Raw genomic sequence first — 21,079 nt, 5'->3', positions numbered from 1 at the left:
TCACCAAAGGACATTTGTGCATGGAGTCTTGGAGCACTGACCTGACATTTTTTCAGTTTAAGCTTTGTTGTTGTCTCAGGGAGCTCAGTGTCTTTCCTCATTCTGGCACAGTGGTCTCCAAGGACATTCTGTAGGCCGCTGCCCTCACTGTGTAAGGCCAAAGCCCCTCCGGGGGGAGTGCAGCCCTGCACCGCTCCACAGCAGCGCATGGCTGCTGGTGTTGGCCCTCAGCTCAGATGGACACTGCTGTGTCTGGATGGGCAAATAATGTCAAAATAAAAATCTATCCCAGCCTCAGGTCATAATAAAGTTGTACCTGACTACGTTCATTGCCAGGTAGAAACAATTGCATTCTCCTCAGCTGAGTGAATTCAAATGTCATTCTCAAGGTAGCAAACTTGCTGCAAGCTCCTTAAGCCTTCCTCAAAAAATAAAACTAGAACTTGGGTACAAGTGTGCATCTATCCAGAAAAGGCCCTGGTTGTCATCTCCTTGGCCATTCACCCAATGCCAAACTCAATATTCTCATATTTTCTGGTCACCAAAAAGGTGAGTTCTTCTGGGCATAGGGTCCTGGACGTTACGTCTTTCAGAATTAAAAACTTCTCAGGAGCACTTTGAACATCACTCCTAATCCACCCTGGCAACAACAAATGCTTATGTGTATTAAGCTAAATGGGAACTAAAATCTTCATTGGACTAGAGTTTTAGCCAGCTAAAGCTTCTGTGCACAGAACACTCAAATCTAGAGCTGTTTCATTTTTTTTACAGATTTTTTTTTCAGTGAATTTTCTATGCGTCAGAAATTTCTATGCACAATTTTTGCAGCATCTTCATTTTTAGATTTCAAGTGATTTTCTCTGGCTTCTTTCATTAGGCCACAAAAATTCTAGGAGAGAGGAACTGAGGAAAAACATCAGTTGAAATGAGAGCTGGAAGCATAGTAGTAAAAACTTTTGGTTTACTGGCAACACGTTGATCCTTCAGTGTTGATTAGAGCCAACTGCATCACATCCTTAAGCGTATCTTTGAAAACAGAATGCCAAATACAATTGACTTTCCTCAGTCACTTTGTTTCTAGTGTTTTCCTAAAAACCTCAGCTCCTCAAATGATACGTACCCATGAGAGGTTCAGTTTCTTAGAGTGAGACAATGGAAACTGAACAGAGCAAACCAGACAAGTGATATTTTGCTGTAATTTGTTTCTCATCGGCAAACAACAGAGGGAAAGGGCAGCAAAGTGACTGAGGAACAGCTGTGTGCTGCCCACACGACACAGGGGTGCACGGGGAAGCAATGCAGCAGCAGCAGGGAGAGACGCATTGTGTGCTACATGCAGCCCCAGTGGGAGTGCAACATGAAGGCTGGCCTCAGCTCGAACTGGAACAGGTGCAGCGACCAGGGAGGATGAGACTGGGGAGTCAGTTTTATAGATGAGACAAATATAGCTTAATGGGTTAGCCTAGCAAAATACAGACTGAGAAAGATACAATTACGCTTTATAAATACTTTCTCAAATACTGTCAGGGCTGAAGGATCATTGAAGCTGGAAGACAATGTTGGCACAAGAACAAATAACGTGAAAAAAAAAAAAAAGTCATCAACTATTTTAAGCTAAAAGCACATTTCTGACCATCAGAGAAATGGTTTTGTAAAAGCTTTCCAACAGGAGCAGTAGGAGCTAGTAAGCTCAGTACTTTTATGGCAGAAAAATAGTAAATTTATGTAAGGGAATTTATGACATGCAGTAACAGTGGGCGTCCCGTAGGCTTCATGATCCTGGAAAGGTTCTGGCTGTCACAGTTGGAAGGAAGGAAAAAAATAGATAAACATAAACTCTGAAAGCTGAGATGTCTTAAGGCAATATAGTAACTTTTTTAAATCCTCTGAGTTTATGTCACCTGAATTGTTGTTTTTTTCAAGGTGTTCATAGCTCAGGCAGGTGGTAGTTCCCTGATATCCAAGCCCAGCACAATAGGAGGTTGCATGAAATCAGTGACAGAATGAAAGCAATCCCTTGTTCAGCACTGACTGCCATCTCCCTGAGCCTGCTGTGCTCCCTGACCTGCCCACTCCGAGGGAGACTCAGGGCTCAGATGAAGCCCTCAGCTTCGACCAGAGGGCGGCCTGCCTCGGCCAGCAGGGACCTGGCCAAACAGGAGTGGGCAGCCTCAAGTTGCTTCTCTGCTATACCTGGGGATTGAGCACGGTCCCAGCTCCTGCCTGGTCAGAACACCTCAGCTGCCTGTTTTGCTGGTGGTTTTGGCAGAGAGAGGAAACCTCTTGCAATTGCTTGAAGCCAAGCAGCACCCAGCTCTCTCCTACCCTTGCCTAAGAGAGCCCACTTGAGAGGCTGCCTGTTGGGAGCAGGCTGAGAGGCCTCTACCAGGTGGGGAAAGGTTTCTGCTTCACATCCTCCAAAAAATCCACATGCCCTCGCCTTGGTTTCAAACACACACTTTGCGTAGGCTCTGAAAAGCCTGGCAGCACCTCCACTTCCACACAGAGGGTCATAAATCACTGAATGGGCCCTCAGAGGACAGCCTGGTAACACCTAGAGAGCCGCTGGCCATAATTTGTCTGAGTCAGTAGCAGAGGAAGAAGGAAATTTGGGGCTGAAAGTTATCTGCTGTGCAAACACACCAGCACTGCCTTTCTGGCAGCCCTGCCTGCATTGATTTGCTGCAGGCAATTCTCAATCAGCATATGAGGAGTACTGGCAGGAGTTACCTCCTAATTATAAATCATTTAGTCAATCCAAATACATCTCCTCAGCTATGCAAAGATCTCGTTTCATCTCCAGAGCCTTACATAGAAAGAAAAATGGAAATGTTGAACAGGGAGGAGGGAAAATGCTTTAGTCAGAAGTGACAAAAATGGAAGTTTCAGAATCCCATTTGTGGTGTAACTTACAGCAACTTAGGTGATTGTCAAAGTTAATTAAGACAGGCCATCTGTAAACGCTTGTGAGAGGAAACATTACCCTCTTTCCAGAAGCACAGCACATGACAGTCTCCTCGCACTCCCAACAAACTCTGAGCTACTTTGCTTGATGCTTCCAGCCCCTCGCCCCTGTTTGAACAGTTTCCTCCCCCCGTGTGAGAGCATCACCTCAGCTTCACTGAAGCATCCCTGCCCCATGCCCACATCATGGACAGCAGCACCCGAGGGCAGCAAGAACAGTGTCATATTGATTGGGTGCACAGCTCCTCACAGCTCCCATCGGCAGGCTGGCAGGTATCGCCGACACACCCTGTGAGAGCAATCTTCAAAGCCCTTTTCTAGGAACTTGCAGCCTTTGGCAAGCAGTCTGCAGTCAGAGCGACCAGCTGCCATCTGCCTCACTACAGCCAGGCTGTCCTGGGCAAAGGCTGGTTTGCAAAGATCTTTGAAAAGGTCTTCCACATTTTTATTCTGCTTTGGAAGTATCACAGTTGGGCATGATGAGTACTGGGATCTTTAGAAAGCCATTTTTATTTTTGATGTGGGCTTTACAAACTCTGATGCCACATTGAAATTGAAATAAATCTTAATATTACCTCTTACAAAACACATCACTACTATACTTGAAAGCTGAGTTTGATCCAAAGACTACAGAATACAGTTGTCAGTTGTTTTAATTTTTTTATAAGTGCTTATCTCCCACGTTATGTTTAATCAAGGTTTAATACTTCACTGCACCTCTCTCTTGAAGTGCATTGCAGTTAGACAGGCATATCCACATGCACTCCATGGGTGCTGTGCACAGGGCACATCAGGTCTGACAGCCACTGAATGAAAACCTCTGATTTTCCCGGGGCTGACATCAGCTATAAAGTAAAACTTTGACATTTGCAGCTACTCCACGCTATATCTTTAGGTATGTTAAGTTATACATGGTAATGTGACACTTGCAGATAATCAAAGCAAAGCAAAGCAATGAAAATACCATCTGCAAAAAGGGAAAAACAATTCTAGCCCTGTTAGCAGGAACACTGTGTTTGCCACCCCCCACAGCAGTGTATGGAACTGCCAGCCCAAAAACTTCCCAGCAGGACCTCTCCTTAACTCCAGCTAAGTCCCAAACCTCCACAAAAATGTCATGACCTTGCTTTAGAAGTCACTTTCTTTTCTCTCTGTCAATCAGTGGACACAAGCTGTTTAATTCTGAATTACTTAACATTTCTTTTGTTCTTCGTGCAAAGGTTAAGGAACCTGGTTAAAGGCTGTTTGGACACTGGAGCCCAGTACTTGAAGATGAACGTGTATCTCCTGTCTTTTTTGTTTGGTACTAACCTAGATTTTTTGTTTAGCATTGGGAAAAAGCTGAAGAAACCCTATTTTAACAGTTACAGTACTCTATCACAGATTCCAAAGAGCTTGACAGCAGGCAAAAATCCAAGGCTCACCACAGTCAGAGGCTGGAAAGCACTTCTTAAACACAAACAAATGAACAAGCACATAAACAAACAGACACAAAACCAAATAGGGAAAATGACACAGAGAAACCCCAGTTCCAAGAGTTGCAGAGGATTTCTGTGAAGGAACAGAAACTGATGCTATAAATGCCACTTTTATTCTCCTACAGCATGTTTCAGGGCTGGGAGACTTCCAGTGCTCTACTCAGGACAAGGAATCTTCTTCCTCTTAAAGCTTTAGGATGAAAAGCACAAGACCATGCTAGCAGTATATTCCCATTATAAATTACACTTCTGAAACAAAATCCTAGAGAAAAGACTCTTTAGACCCAAAAAAGACTTAGCGAAAAGACTCATGCCCAACTTCCAGACAACTGAAATCAAATGAGGTAATTCCTTTCCTTCTTCAGAAGGAAAAATAGATAAAACAGAAGCGTACAAGAACTGGTAAGAGGGACAGGTAGCTAGAGGGGAATGTGGGACATGCAGATTAGAATGAAAAAAATCCATTTGAAAAGATAAAAATAAAATAAAATTTAAAACTCCCTTTTCCCTCAGAGGAACAAAGTAGTTTTAATCCACAAGGGTTTAATTTTGAGCTCACTGCACTTTTAAGACTGTGAACAGTGTTTATCTGTATTTAATCTCGATGCTTTTCATGCTATCAAATCTCCCAGCTGCGTTAAGCAGCAGACACTGGAGTGCTCCTAAAATCTTCTGATTTCGGCCTATGCTCTCTTGAATCAGAAAGCTTTTCAATAAAACTGCTCTGGGCATTCATTGGCATTACCAGGAAGAGAACATGGACATGACTCAGAGGACGGTTTTGCATCAAGTAGTGAAATTACTCTGTATGTATATGTGAAGCAAGTTTAGAAAAATAGAGCCTATCAGCTTTGTGAGTACATTCTCAGTACTGCGAGACAAGCTCTGAAAGGTCAATCTGATTCAAAAATCAGTGCAGAATTCTGTTTTGTTGGTTTTGGTGAGGTTTTTTTTAAAAGTATTTTTGAAAAGAACAAATATTAACTTTTAATTAAAAAGAAATTAAAGCAGCTTAAAGACAAAAACAATCTACATTTCAATACTGAAATTCCTGGATGGTTTTCTCTACAGCGTGGCGCAAAGAAGAACAAGCATGTATTACTTTGTTAATCCTGAGAAGAACTTCAGAAACATGAGGTCAAAAGCAGCCTGTGGGCAATATTCCTGGCTGTCAAGATAGCTAATGCAACACAAACGTCATCCTCCAGCAACAGGTAAACAATAACACACAGGTATCAGGAAGCATTCTGAGGGACTGCCAGCACTGACTTCAGTGGGCTGGGATAAGGCCTTCCTATGTTAATGAAATGCCAGCACTCCCAACCATTATCTTTACGACCAGAAAAACAAATAATAATAATCCAAACTACAGTGGAGAGAAGTAAAGTAGGACATAAAATTTTATTCTGAAATGATCTCTGGCCACAACAATAAAATGTAACAAATATTCACTAGAACAGTCTTAACTCCTGTCATCAGCTGTACAATACATACAGTATCATAAAACTGGCCACTAGGATTAAAACCCACTACAACATCTTTAATGTTAAGTGGCAACAGCAGCATCTCACAGAAAATTATACATACATATATACACATTCCACATTCAATCGTTTTTCACGTTTTCAGTACACACAGTTGCAGCATATTACAGTCACGTGTCTAAGTCGTTGCCCAATAAAAACCCAAGCTACTGCTTAGACGTAATTGTAGCAGTTCAACCGAGTAATTACAATTTGTAGCACAGATGTACAAGCCCCTAGAAACAATAATTCACAATTTTTTTGTTTGTTTGTTTTATTTCGATGCTACCATAGCATAAAAATGGGCAATATTCTAATCTTTAATGGCTGGAAAAAAAAAATAAAGAGTTCTTTTTGTACTTATCACAAATATTATCGATGGAAAAAAGTACTAAAAAATGGAGAGCATTCAATAATGCACACTCTTTCTTAAAGATTCTAATATTGCCCAATGCTACTTATGTCTAAAGTGTTTCCAACATTCCCATGAAGTCATTTATAACTCCAAACCACCCACCAAGTTAAAAGTGGCTTAAGTGCCTTGCACCCAAATTGTAAAAATCCCTGGCCACCTTTATAAGAGCCAGGCACATATAAAAGGAATGCACTTTGGTTCATACCAAATGCCCTGGGATTAAATCACACTATAAAACTAAAGAGTTTGAGGTAAATTTTTACAAATACAGTTGATTTCTGTCTAATGTCACCATAACAGAAATGTATTAAAAAAAATAATAAATCAATTTGATGTTAAAGTATAACCAATGTGGAAGGGCCATCTTTAACCCCTTAATGAGACGTACTACAAGACCAGAGTGTCCTTTCCACCCTAGCAGTGTGATTGCCTTATTGTTTCTATTAAGGCCTCAGTAATCTACAGGATGTTTTAAGACAGGTATAGCATTTAAAAATAGATTTCAACCCTACTATCCAGTGTTCAAAGGGTTAAAGAGGCCAAGATGCATGCCCTACAACATGGCATTTGGAACAAAAGGCACATTGTTAACACCAAGGGCACAATCCATCTTCTACTGTTGATCTACACATCTTGCATCACTCTGTTGTTCCAATACACTTCATCGGTAATGAACACTCCAGTGGTGCAAGAAACTGAGCCAAGTGAGACTGCAACCAAAGACAAGACAACACTGTGCTATTACTAAATCTGAAAATAGCTCAGACATCTCCAGACAATGGTAACATGTGAGACTAAGCACTGTTTCCAAGCCAACTTCTATCAGCCTAATTATCAGAGCCCTTATCATAAAATCACACCAAAGCAAGAGGCAACATTCCTTCCCCCCCTCCCTCCTTTTTTACAGGTATAAATAAGCTACAATAAAAAGCAGCTACATAACTTAAAAACCTTGAATGTAGCTCCTTCTTTATTATAGAGGAAATTCCACTATATCTGGGTTAAAAAAATAGCTCTGCACACTATATTTTGGCCTTAAAGTTTCCGGTAGCATTTATGAAGAAGGTTGGTCATAAATGCATTATTGGCATTAAGAACTGATTACATGGAAAGGAAAATTTAGTGGTTTTAGCCTGTTAATGACCCATGAACATTATGAATGCTTTCACCTTCAATTGTCATGAAAGGCAGGAACACGTATCAAGATTTTCTTTAAAATATATTAAGGGGAGGTGATTCTTTTTCCATCCCTAACATTAGTAACCCTACTTCTTAACTTTTGCAGAAAGAGCTAAGGTAGAAAGGACTGGTAAAGCCAAGTAGTTGGTGGAGGAAATAAAGAATCCCAGCTACTGTAGAAAAATACACAGTATTGTGTTCCCAGTCATGGGAGTCAGTTATGAAAATTAATATATCTCTTTTCCAGACTTAGGATTCACTGACCGCAACTTATTGGATATTCATATTCCAAAAGCCACTTTTCTTCGTTGTATTATTATATTTCATTTTTAACATGATTTCATACATGTTTAATATTGCACTTACACACATTGTATAAAGTTGTGAACATTGAACACTAAATAATTTAATTTGACTAGAGGCAGGAAACACTCTTTTATTTAAAAAAAAGTACTAAAAATGGTTGATTGATGCTCTACTTTTTAAAGTTATCAATCAACAAATACTCAGAAACTATTTTTGGAGCTTCTTTAGGTGTTGAGTTTTTGGCAAGAAGTTGAGTGATATGTTTCCTGAGAGTTCTGTCATTTCATGTTTATATCCTTCCCCCAGTCTTATATTAAATTAGAAACAAACTAAAACAAACGAACAAACAAAATGAGGCTGTAAGTGGTAAATCTTAATGAACGTGTAGAACTTAACCGGAAACTTTCTTGGCCTCTCAGGGGACCATGCTTTAAGTGTTTTTAATCATTTATATATGTAACTTAAGATCCGTGCATATAATGTTTGTTTATAGTAAAGTTATTGAGGTTTTATGCAATCCATTCTAGTCTCTCTTGTTGTAACATTCGCAAACCCTTCCAGATTATATTCTACTTTCTTTCAAATTCCCTTTTCATGTGTTGTTTTAGACATCCAGTGTAGACCACAGCCATTGCATGTGATGAAATATTGGTCTTAGATTTCCAACTATTCCTGTTGAAAGCATGCTGCAGTGTGTGAATCTCTCTCAGGTAGGCCTGGACACTATTCCTCAGTAAAGACCATCTTTCTTCCATGAATACAGTTCAAAGTAAAAAATGAAAAGCCAAACATTAGCAGACACACACACACGAACAAATCTACACATATTTCTAACTGTTCCTTCTAAGTCATTTTTAGCTACAAATATCAAAGATCAATCCAAATTCCAATCACTTAACTTTCCTTTGATACTTTGCCTGTATTAGTAAATATCTAAGATGGTGTCCATCAATTAAAAATCTTTCCAAAGAGGATCTCTGCATCTACAGCTATGCTAATGACAAGTACTTCTCTATAGAAAACCATACAATAACATAGTGTTTGTCTCTACATACAGATTTGAACGGAAGTGTAAATGTACCAAAGAGGTCACAATTGCTCAGATAGACAGTCAGAGGAAATACAAACAACCTGTGAAATTCATGTAGCATTAACAGTCTGGAAGTTACGGTGTAAAACTGAAAAAATAAGCACTTCTGTCTGTGTGATTTAGGAAGCCAAGCTGTGTACCAAGAGAAAAAACAGAAGAAGAGAAAAATTGAGAGAAACCCAGTGTGAATGCTCAGTGTTATATACCTGAAAGGAAGTCCAGAATGCTTTGCTTCGCCTGACTTCATGTTTAAGAAACAACTTTCAGATTTAGAGGAATGGACAAACTTCCATCACCATTCTGAGACTGCCTGTTCTTCAAACTCTAGCACATAGCATGTAAGGTAAAAGTCACTGTAGCCCAATAAGTTCTTTTTTTGTTTTTTCTGGGTTGGATTTTTTTTTTTTTTCATTATATTTAAATGCTCATTTTAATCAAAACCATTATTGTGAATTAGAGAAAACATTCTGCAGGAGGTGACTGCATCATTACTAAGTGATACCACTACTTTTTTTCTGGGCTACCATACAGAAAATGAGAGTATTTCATGCTACAGCTCCACTTCAGATAACTAGTTTACAGGTGCTTAACTGCATTCTCCCAGTCAGGCCTAAGTGTTATTGTCTGCAGGATCAAGACCCATACCCGTAAAGTTAGAGTCTTAGAAATTTATCCCAGTTGAAACTTACTATGAACCATGGAAGAGAAAGGTAATACCTTTGACACCACGCTGCAATGCATGACAGTCACGTTGTAACCAGTGGCCAGCCACTGATGTTTATTACTGTGTCACACTAGTTACAGTAAGGCTATTTGTACTGTAGAAGACAAACATTTTAAAAAATAAGTATAAAAACTTAAAGCATTGTCCCCATGTTTTTATAAAAACAAAATCAACGTTTCTTACATTTAAAATGAGTGCTGAAAGATACAAATGAATAAAGTTATTGAGCAAATAAAAACGTAAATCTGAGCTACTTTTTTTTTCATACAAATAAGGCTCAGCCACATTGTATCTCTCGTATTAACAGCATTGGGTTTTTTAAACTCAGCTAACGAGTTTTGGCAACACTGTTCTTTGCTGAATATTCCCATTGGCATCTGTCATCTGTGCCAAATTAGTCCTCAGTTTTGAAGCTGAGCTTGAAGCCGGAGGTAACTTGGAAATCGACGTTATAGCACCAGTGCTCTCTGTAATTCTCTTTGCTGAGGCCTTCTCCCCAGTCGGAGGCTTCGGCAACCGTCGCCTTAGCCAGGGATGTCGCAAAGCCTGGCTGGGTGTCATTCGGATAGCAGGATCCCATTCTAAACACTGTTTTAAAAAGTCAAGGAACAGGGGATCATCACACCCCTTTAATGCATTACCCCATTCTCTGCTCTCTGGTGGGCCACGTAATTTTCCCCTCCGAGAGCGTCCACCGTTCAGTATTATAGAGCCATCAGACAAGGTTGTGATGGTGCAGTAGCGGGGATAACCCTTAGAGCTCACAAAGTTTTTGGCTCGCTTGGATGAATCTAAAAGTTTTGGGGAAGGCATGCCCAACAGCTCAATCATACAAGCCAGCTGGTCTCCTTCATCTTCTCCGGGTAGAAGTGGATAGCCAGTGAGAAGCTCTGCTAGAATACACCCCAAGCTCCACATATCGATGGGCATCCCGTAACGAGCACCAAGGATGACTTCAGGAGCACGATAAAAGCGTGACTGAATGTAAGTGTAGACACGCTGATGCTCATAACAACTTGAGCCAAAATCGATCACTTTGATTCCACTTCGGCCCTGTTGCTTCAACAGAATGTTCTCAGGTTTAAGGTCACAGTGAATAATTCTGTTCTTGTGCAAAGCATCCAAGCACTGTAAAATGGAGTGGGCAAACTTGCGGACCAAAGGCAGGCTGAAGCCCTGAAACTTGTTCTTCTTTATTAATTCATATAGGTTCATGCTCAGCAATTCAAATGTCATGCAGATATGGCTGCGGAATGTGAAGTTTTCCAACATGTGAATAACATTCATGTTGTTATCCTTATCTTGTTTCCGGAGATGCTCCAGAATCCTAATTTCTTCCGCAGCTTGGCGGTGGAAACGCTTTTCATTTCTCACCATTTTTAGTGCCACGTGTTGATGCATCTTGTGATCGTAGGCTTTCACCACCTGCCCAAAGCTTCCTTTCCCTATAACTTTCAGGACTTCATATCTGTATGCAATATGATCATGGGGTACTTGTATGTACGACCCCTGGTCATCATCGTATCCGCAATTGTTTGGACCACCAATCACACCTTGCCGCTTCTTTGCATTTGGACCCAGAAAGTATATTTCAGTGTAGCCAAAAATCTCATTATGTTCAAAAGTTGTTAGTTTTTGCATGTATTGCTTCATTGCCTGCTCTGGTGTCATAACAGAGGCTTTCACCTTCCCTGTTCCATCTGTAGATTTTAAAGAGCTGGAGCTCCCTTGTCGTCTGTGAGCACTCTCTGACTGTCTGTCCTGAACCATTGGCAATCCAGATTTGCCTAGCGTTGTAAGTCCATTCGGCTGTGTTGTCAGAACCGTCCTCTTGTTACTATTATCTTCAAACAGTTGTTGAACCTGGATTTGTCCATGGCTACCAACATGGAGGTGCTCATTCATCGTGTGCTTACTGCCTCCAACCTAAAATTGAAAATAAATACACACCCAGTTAACAATAAAGGCATGAATCTTGCTTCATATTTATTATGCAACCCACCATCCTGCCTAAACTATCTAAAAACTAAGTGTATTATTAGAAGTCAGTTGTCTACACAATTTAAAAATACAGTTTTTATACTACGATGCTGCTAGATGCCATTACATTTTTCAAATCCTTGTTTCTCAAATGTCTCTTTCCTGACTGTCTGAAACAATTGCAACAAGAGAGTCCATGGTGTGTTACTCTGATAAGTTAGCAATTCCTCCAAGGAATCTTCAAAACAACAGTCCTGTTACGTCAAGCAGTATGCTCAGGGGATATTAAATTGGATCTTCACAGTATCACTTTTATTTATGCTGGATATGGATATATAATATCTTCTAAAGTTTACTTAACTAAGGCTCTCCTTGTCACCTGTTCTCAGAAATCAAGATTGTAACGTGTTCCAATTTGCTGAATAAAATTGCAAATAAAATTTTAAGCAACAAGGAATGTGCTGTGACATGCATGAGGAGGAAAAGAACCTAGACATTTCCAAAGTTCAAGAGATGCCATTCACTGCTCACAACTGAGACAGTCACTATTTGGCAAAGCATTCAAATCAGTGAAGTGTAAATATATCCTCCAGCACTTTGCCAAGCCAGTCTTGTAATGACTTTTAACCAAGATGAGATCTGGGACCAGATACAGACTTGAATGGAACAAAAATCTTTGCCTTGAAGATCATGCACACAACTTTATTTTGAAGGGATGGAAAGAGTATTAGTTGACAGCTGTTCTTGACAGTTTTCACAAGGGAGAAAAAGCATTCAGCATTTTCAAGCAAAGGAACACTGGAAGTACTGGGGTGTGAAAACAGCTATTGCATGAAACCTGTTACTTTTAAGAAATTTACAAGCATATATCTGCCACTAAAATAGCTGTCCTTAAAATTCTTCATTTGCTCTCAAGTAGAGGATAATGTCTGTCTTTTCTGCTGGTCTTATACAAACGTGGGAAGAATTTCCCTGCTGTCTCTCCAACTGATTCACCAGCCTTAATATTTATGCCAAATTACTAACCCAAAGTTCACAAATACTCTTAGACAGATGATCAAGCCAGGGTTAAGAGCACATTTAATCTGAACCTTATTTTTTCTATGTAGCTAAGGAAAACACATTCCATGTTCACTTACGGTTGCTGAAATTAAATCAGAAAATGACAGTTGTATGCTGTGATGAGGCAATGAAATCTGTGCTGCAACTGCAGACACACATCCTAATGAAAAAGCCAGGACAGGCAGTGCAGACTCTAGCACGCTTTTTGCTTCTGTTACGGTATCACTCTGTCATGGCAAAAATGTGCTTTTGTAAACCCAGTAACTCTCTCCCAAGGAACAGCCAGCTGGACACCAGCTTCACCTTTGAATAATATTTTGAAATTAGCAGCTTTGAAGCTCACGCAATGTAACAACAAGAGCTCTCAGGACTGTTTCTGCTGAGCTCACTGTTCTTCTGTTTCCATTTTGACTCATGTTGAATAACTGGTCCATTTTATTTCATCACTGCAGTCAGATTGCATATGTTTATTTGCAGAGCAATTTCTGCTCACGCTCTCAAATTTGATTGATCTCATAGAAAGCGTTACCTCACAATGACAATTCAGAGCAAAGGCACTTATAACATTCAAGCACAGTGAAAGTATATGAGGATGTTGACATTAATCGCTTTCCTGATTTGATGTCCCAAAGCACCGGGAATTAAATCATCAGGGGGACTTAACGAGCCTGTCATGCCTACAGGGAATTCCTTCAGGTCAAGTTTGAAGTGCACTCCTGCAGCAGCCTCCTGAAGGTTGTCCTGACCCTACATATGCAGCAGTGACTGAACAGAAGAGAATTCAGTCCCAAGAACAGCTACACAACGTACCTCAAAGAGCTATATCTAGTTGGTAAGATGTGTATAGAGGCTCGGCCATGTAGGATTGCAGAACTGTGCTAAGTGAGAAATGCACAATGAAGCAGCAGAGCAACGCTACGGATTACAAGTACCTAAGCCAGGAAAATCTATGTACAAACATTTATTCTGCAGCAAAGCAGACAAACTGTGAGTAGACAATACTAACGTACAGGAAGAAACAGCAGAAAGGAGAAAACTGCTTTTAAGAATTTCTTAACTCAAGTGCTCATTGACACACTTCACATACTGAATTAATTCTTTTTCACTTGAGTCACCTGTTTTCACAGTAACCTGTCTTCTGCCTTTCCTAAGCACTGCACGTTTCAATAGATGTACTGCAGGATTCTGCAAACTTCAATTATTTGCTTTGTATGAAGATTTTGAAAAATACGAAAAAAAAAAAGTGTGCGCACTCTTAGCTGCTGTGAAAGTCTGTTGTTGTTCTTCTCCAAAAAGTATGTTTGCAAACACATTTTTCAAGTGTAAACTGTGTACCTCTGCTTCCTTACCTTCAGGCAGCCTCAGTTTCTCTTTCTACTCAGGCATTTATTTATTTATTTATTTCTTCCAAGCAGCAGAATGAAATCACCAGCATTACCCAGCTTCACCTCAAAGTGACCGGTTTGGCCAGTTTCAGTCAGCTGCTGCTTGGGAATGCAAATGCAAATGCAGACAGTAGCGCTGGTTTTCTTTGTAGATGAAAAAACACTAAATTAGTGCAGGCTCTATTCCAAAACTTGCGGGGGAGATCAGAGCTCACTCTTCTTTCAAAACCCCCACAGGAGTTTCAGAGGTTTCAGATGCATCACAGCAACAAATTCAACATGAAAAAGTGGACCACCGTATCTCAGGGTCCTGCGGCTGAGGAATCACCACCTTATCTTCTGTTTCCTATCTGGAAGAGCAGGGGGTTGGATTCTCTCCAGACCTTTGCTCTGCAAATCTACTTCTACCTACCGGCTGTCCAAGATTGCTGTCAAGTTCAGACTTGCACTGTTACAGCTCCACAGGCTTTACCGTTGACGCTGTAAGTTCTCTGAACCACAGCTAATGGGCTTGGGAAAGCTACAGAGGGCTAAAGCCTTCCTAGTCCCATATCGAACTGCCCAGTACACAGAACTGCCCAGTACACAGAACTGCCCACGGTACACAAAGCCAGAAGCCCAAGAGGTTTATGATGCGTCTCCCTTCTGCTGATGCACATGGCCTGTAAATTCTAGAACCAGCAACCTGCATGCACTTACACATTGTACTTACTACCATATTTTATTGCTTGTGCTCAGATCAGTCTATGCCTTCTAAGATTTACATATTTTTATAGTACTCATCTTCAAAAACCTACTGATGCATATATACTTCCAAATAGAATGTACTGAAATACCAGGTAAGCTTGAATTCAAAGAACTAATCCTGAATCGCCTGGCAACATCGAGTGCAAAACAGAGATGTTACAATGCTTTTTTTTTTTCCTCCCTAGAGTGTTTCATAAATAGTTTTGAAGATATATGATTTTGCTTTAACTTTAGTTAGCTCAGTTTATGGAAGTAGATGGTTTGCCAGAAACATTCACCTAGTTTTAAAATACAGAGAGACACCAGCAAAAACAAGCAGAAATATTTATTTTTTCTTTTTCCTTTTTTTTTTCCCCCCAGAAGTGAACTTAAAGACAGAAGTGGTCTACAGTACCATGTCTAGATTACAAAGTCATTACAACATAGTGGTAGCATAAAACTGACTCCATCCTTCTAACAAAGAAGGTAAACTGACAACTCCCCTGTGGTACCACTCAGCCAATGCAATGGTCTATCTCAAAGCCTTCTACAAGAACTACAGTCACTACAGGACCCAACACCATGACAGCAGTGGTCTTTGCAGTACTTGTAGATATGCCAGTTTCACCCCACTGTATCTAACATGCTAGAGGTATACAGTGTCAGGTGTAGCACGCTTCGTTGCTTATTCTGTTGACTAGAGCCCGAGTAAATGTGAACAAAAGGCCCTTTTTCCTTGATAAATGAATTCAACAGCATTCCTCTGTTCAGAACTAAAAATAGCTGCTAATTAGCACAATAACAATCATGAAGGATTATCATAATGGCTTTATTATGAGTTTGGGTTTTGTACAGCAAGGAAGACTAAGCCCTTGTCCTAAAGAGCTTGTGCTCAACAAGAGCTATAGAAAAACAAACCATATGGATATTTTGCTGCTGCCACACACAGACAATATAAGCTTATTTTTCAAAAGTTAACCTTGGCTTTATATTGCAAATATATTCAGAGACAGAACTATGTTTGAAGATTGATACTGATTGATAAATTCTTTTCCTCCTGTCTGGGCTATGTTGGGCATGTGCAGTGAGCCCAAATACTTCTGGGACACTCCCATGTTTCATGCACACTGAGCTCAAGGATAGTCAGCACGCATTAAACCGAACCTTCAGGTACACTGATGTGTACAAGAGATGTGGCCACACGTACTGCAGTCACCCTAGGAAAGTCAGCTGCATATTCCCCCTCCATAAAAGTTTTATGAAGAAGAAACGCACAAAGAAACGTAGATACAGCAAAGTCCAGGCCAGGACTACATACTTACTTCCGCTCAAACATGACAGCATTTCTGTGTCAGCTTATTACATGGGAACAGAACATTGGGCAGATATTTTCTTTCTTACGTGCTTTAAAGCAGCCGTATACAATAAAAACATGGAGCAGATCTATGGGTAACAGGGTGTGGGAATCTCCATTGCATTATCAAGTAATTCGATTATTATTTAATTTTAAGATTAAGACTAAATGATGCAAAAGTATATGAGTGGATACTCATCCTTGGTGGCAAAAGAAAACAGCCCTGGCTGCAGGAAAATCTTGGAAAGGCCTTGAAGAAAGAGAGCACTGAATCAGGCACTGTAAATGGGCTGTTGTTACAGCCCTAGACAGGAGGAGAAAAAAATTAAGACGGCTTTATTACAAGGGAAACAGGAAGAGTGCAGAACGCAGGGATATGTGCCAAATAAGAAAGAACAGAGATGGAGGTAGGCAGGAGACAAAAGTCTGGGAGAGAGACTCACAGACGGGTGGGGATTTACACAAGCAGAGCAGCAGGCAAGCAAGATAAATCTCTACTGCAGTATGTCAAGTGGCTGCAAGAACACTGTAATGAAACAAGAAAGAGCGAACAGGAAAAGGTTCCAGTCATCAAAGCAAAAACTTAAGGCTTCAAAAGAGAAAGCAATGACTTGGAAAGGAAAACGAGAAGGACAAGAGGTTGGAAAAGAGTTCACATTTTCCATCACAAGCATCCAAAAAGATAAAGTCAAAGATGGAAACAGACAAGAAAAAGCCTAGGATGAAGCCACGGATTTTTGAAAACAAACAAAACCTTTCCCTGGTACAATACACAATAGTCTGCTTAGCAAGAAAGGTTGCTGTGATTGCAAAGACTGCAGCCAAAACGTCTGCCCCGTTACATGAAGCCTGTGTAAGACAGCATCTCCCTGCTTCTCCCTCCATGTTCCCCATGCTCCTGCATTCTGCCAAACAACTCGGCTGCACTAAAGAGCAGGAATCAGTAGTTTTGCTAGAGGCAGGATTATACAGCTGCTGCAAGAAATATGACAAGTAGTGGACTTCTCCATCTGAACTAGAAAAAAACTGCTTGGCTTAACCAAAAATTTCTCTTCCACCACAGTATCCCTTCACAATTAGTGTACACACAACTCACACGTGTGCAGGCAGCCACGGGCAACTTAACCACCTAAGTAAACTATGCCTTCTGAAAGTCTGCAACACCAAAGAGAAATATTCATTTTGTATTTTAGCTATTGGAGAAGTTGCAAAGAAACAACAGGGTTGAAAACAGATTAAGTAAATGAATACAGGGGAAGAAAATGGTTTAAGAAAACTGAAATGTTTATTTTTAAATACGTTTCATTTGAGGAAGTAGTGGGTGAAACCAATAGTTTCAGTCAGTGTCAGCTGAGGTCAGCAGGCCTGAAGTTTATAGAACGCTCCCATACCATATATAACCATTGTTTTAGGTTAAAATCCAGCATTCTGATGTCACATCTGATCCTTACCACAAAGAGTTATGTTAGGCAACCACAAAATAATAACCTACAAAATTCAGTGAGCCAGTCCGAGGTATTTCTGTAATAGCACTCAAGGTAAAATAAAGATTGAGGAGTAGAATCTGTGTCACAAAGGCACAGCAGAGTCTGCAGCAATCAGTACCCAGAGGGACTTGAATCTCAGAATCACAGAATGGCCAGGGTTGGAAGGGACCTCACGGATCATGAACTTCCAACCCCCTGCCACAAGCAGGACCACCAACCTCCCCATTTAATACCAGTCCAAAACACAGCGGTATAATGAAATTATAATTGAAACACAGTGGTATAATGCTTGCTCATCTTTCTATGCTTCCATAAGTATTTTGGCTATATGTATATATCTATCCACAGGCACATATATGCTATATATAACATATGCATACATACATGATGACACATTTATAAAAATACTGGAAACAGAAATGCAATACTAAAATATTCCTTGCACGCTTTCATAAAGACTTCATCTTTATACATGTACATATATATAGTGTATGTAGATAGATATATAATACACACACAAACGTATCTATAAAAATACCATGGTTCTGTGCTTCCAAAATTAGTCAGCAGTCCCAGATAGACGACTGGATTGCTGGGCTTTCACAGATTCTAAATTAAGTCTGGGCTCTGTTACACATCAGCCCCTGCCATTAGTGGAGCCCATCTGAATGAGCATTTCTACAATCCATGCCCAGGCCCTAGGTAAAATGATTATTTTCTAGCTTAAAAGAAAAAGTAGACCACTTTCTCACTTCTCAAATCAACCAGCACTTAACTGGAGTGCAAATGTGCAAAAACCTACCTATGGCAGTAATGAACAATTCAGATATATATCCTAGCTACATAAAGACACAGCGATGTTGACCTCAAGTATGCAGCTCCACCTTAAATTTGCAGAATATTCATCATTCCTCTTGAAAACACCCTACATAGACTTGCATTTTTTTTTTTCTAATTTAAGCCAATTCTTTCTGTAACTGGATTTGAATAAGATGCTTTTACCCCTGAAGCTATACAGAAAGTCACTGAAACACTAATATCTAAATGCATAGTTTCACCTTCCACTAGCCCATAATCACATTACCGTTTAAAGCTCTGCCATATGTTTACAAAGATAGTACGTGAGCATCCGTGGAGAACTCATTAATTCTAAGCCAAGTATGCCATCAATGCTCTTCAGGGTCAGTATGAATTTTTTCATCATTTAAAAGGAAATGTATGCAATAAAAATTTCAGATATTTTGCATTAACACGACAGCACGCAGCCCCCTCTCTCTAACCCCATCATGCCTTCAGGACAGAGATACTCTCTCTCATCCATATATAGTGGCATACTCGGGAAGTTCCATTCCTAGTAGATTAACTGGGAGAGGGAGATAATGTGAGATATCACAGAACCGGAAAATAACATCCTTTTCATAGCATCGGTGCTTATTTCTTTAGGTAAACTACCGCAGCAATAAAGTCAGATCCGTCCAATCGTCGCCCTGAGTACGACGACAGCTGTTTCCAGGGAAGACGGCTATCGGCCCGAGCTAATCAGAGACATCAGGGGAGAGCAGCCTTCATTTCTCTCCACGGCTCACGCGACCCTTGAATCACAGTGACTAACCTCATTGCCAAAATAATGTCATCCCCAAAAAGGCATTTGCCAGAACAGCTCCTCGGTGCCTGTGCAGAACATCTAATTTGTTACCGACAGCGAGACGCAAAGCGAAGCGCAGGGGGGCTGCAGGGAGGGGTTACGGGCTGGTTACAGGTTACGGCCCCGCAACCACACGGCTCCTCCGCTCCGAGTTAGCAGAACCGGCCCCGCGCGCCCCGCGGGACGGGACAGGCGGCGGCACCCGGTGGACCCCTCCCCAACCCCAACCACCGCCAGCACCACCACCAGCACCACCCCGACCCCTTCCCCGCGCCCGGGCTCACCGTGTGGGAGGCGTTGCTGGCCCTGAGCGGCGGCAATGCGAGGGGCGACGGCGGGCCGGTCCCAGCTCCTGCCCGGGAGACCCCGGCTCCGGCGCCCGGGGAAGACTGCAGCGGACGGCCGCCGTCCCCTGCCCTGCCTGCGGAGAGCAGAGGGATGAGCTCGGAGGGCGGCGGCGCTCCCTCCCCGCCCCGTCCCGCTTCGGGCAGAAGCCATCGGAAGCCGATGGCCGCCGCGGCCCCGCGCTCGCACCGACCGCCGGAACCCCCCCGCCGCCCCCCCCCCGGGCCGCGGCATTGTTCCGGCCCCGCGGCGCCCGGCCCGCTCCTTACCGGCCGGGTAGGCAGCGCCGGCGGCGGCGCTCGCTGAGGGCTTCTTGGTTAACATGGCCGCTGGAGAGCAGGGAGAGGAAAATGCATGTCAGGGCGGCTCTCCTCCGCTTCTCCTCGGCCTCTCTGGGCGGCGGCTGCCTCTCCTCGCCGATCAGCTACAGCCGGCGCCCGACGCGTCCTCCGCCGCATCCCCCCGGCCCCGGGCCGGCCGGACACAGCCTCCCTCGGCCCGCCGTCTCCTCCCGCCGCAGCCGCAGCAGCAGCAGCCGCGCCGCCGCCGCAGCCCCCGGCCCAAGCTCATCACCTCCCCCGCCCCCGCCCCGGTCGCCCCGGTCCCCTCGCGCGGAGGAGGGGGCAGCAGAAGGCGGCCGGACAGGGCCCTCCTCCTCGGGCGGCGGAACGAGAACAAACGGCGCACGGAGGGGCAGCGCCCGCCCCGCCGGCCGCCTCCCCTCGCTCCGCTCCTCCCCGCAGCCGCGCCTCCCCCCGCGTCCCCCCCCCCCCTACACGCGTCCCCGTGCGCTCCCCGCGTCCGCCCGCACTTCGCCTCGGCCCGCTCCCCGCGGGCGCCGGGTGGCGACGCGTCCGGCCCCGCCGCAGCCCGGCAACCGCGCGACGGCCGCCCCACCGCGGGGGGAGGGGGTTGGTGGGAGAGGGGGCCGAGCCGTTGGTCACCCCCGGGGCCACAGCCATCTTGGGGTCACCGCGACTGCGGGAGGACAAAGGTGGCACCGCGGGCGGTGGGAGGGTCGTGCGAGGGGATCGAAACTTAAACATGGCGGTGCCTTGAGAGAGCTTCGGGCGTCGGGCCGGAGCGGCCCCGTGCCTCCAGCCACAGGGAGGGAGCGCGGCGGGGGCACTTACGGCCCCTGCTCTGCGCGCCGCGCAGCGTGCCTCGGGAGTACAATGCTTTGAATTCCTGGTTTGTCAGCTTGAACGTCACGAGAGCCAAAAATAGATAGCTGAACATTTGCTCAGCCCGGGACGGCGTCGAAATGAACTCTCCTGCCTACGCTCAACCCTTTTGGAAATCTGTACGGATCGCGTGTATTTTCTCTTCTGAAGCAGCCTCCCTTCATCCCCTGCCACAGGGAAAGGCAGAAAAATAAATCTCCCCTTCCCTTGTGCCTGAGGAAAAGAATTCCAT

General features: G+C 43.0%; 1 protein-coding gene across 3 annotated transcripts; it reads right to left on the bottom strand.

Annotated features, from left to right (window-relative positions):
• Positions 1-5,824: 5,824 nt before the first annotated feature.
• DYRK2 (dual specificity tyrosine phosphorylation regulated kinase 2) lies at positions 5,825-20,398 on the bottom strand. Of its 3 annotated transcripts, XM_031589499.2 has the most exons (3): positions 19,933-20,398; positions 19,603-19,739; positions 5,825-11,605 (listed from the first exon to the last, which is right to left on the bottom strand). In XM_031589499.2, the coding sequence occupies exons 1-3, from the start codon at positions 19,985-19,987 to the stop codon at positions 10,004-10,006; spliced, it is 1,794 nt and encodes a 597-aa protein (XP_031445359.1). In that variant the 5' UTR covers positions 19,988-20,398; the 3' UTR covers positions 5,825-10,003. The 3 variants fall into 3 exon arrangements, with proteins under 3 accessions (XP_031445359.1, XP_031445360.1, XP_031445361.1); XM_031589500.2 differs by lacking the exons at positions 19,603-19,739; positions 19,933-20,398 and adding an exon at positions 14,519-14,680; XM_031589501.2 differs by lacking the exons at positions 19,603-19,739; positions 19,933-20,398 and adding an exon at positions 14,071-14,512.
• Between the last annotated feature and the right edge of the window lie 681 nt (positions 20,399-21,079).

Source organism: Phasianus colchicus, chromosome 1 (assembly GCF_987193195.1).
Source record: "Phasianus colchicus chromosome 1, bPhaCol1.hap1.1, whole genome shotgun sequence".
In the NCBI taxonomy this organism is placed as follows: Eukaryota; Metazoa; Chordata; class Aves; order Galliformes; family Phasianidae; genus Phasianus; species Phasianus colchicus.
This window is presented reverse-complemented; position numbering and strand designations above follow the sequence as displayed.

Excerpts from the sequence above, each read along its gene's own strand:
- DYRK2 (XM_031589499.2), bottom strand. The coding sequence starts at position 19,987 with ATGTTAACCAAGAAGCCCTCAGCGAGCGCCGCCGCCGGCGCTGCCTAC. Across the intron at positions 19,740-19,932 it reads CGGCGCTGCCTACCCGGCCG|GCAGGGCAGGGGACGGCGGC; the intron begins GTAAGGAGCGGG and ends TGCTCTCCGCAG. Across the intron at positions 11,606-19,602 it reads CCAGCAACGCCTCCCACACG|GTTGGAGGCAGTAAGCACAC; the intron begins GTGAGCCCGGGC and ends TTTCAATTTTAG.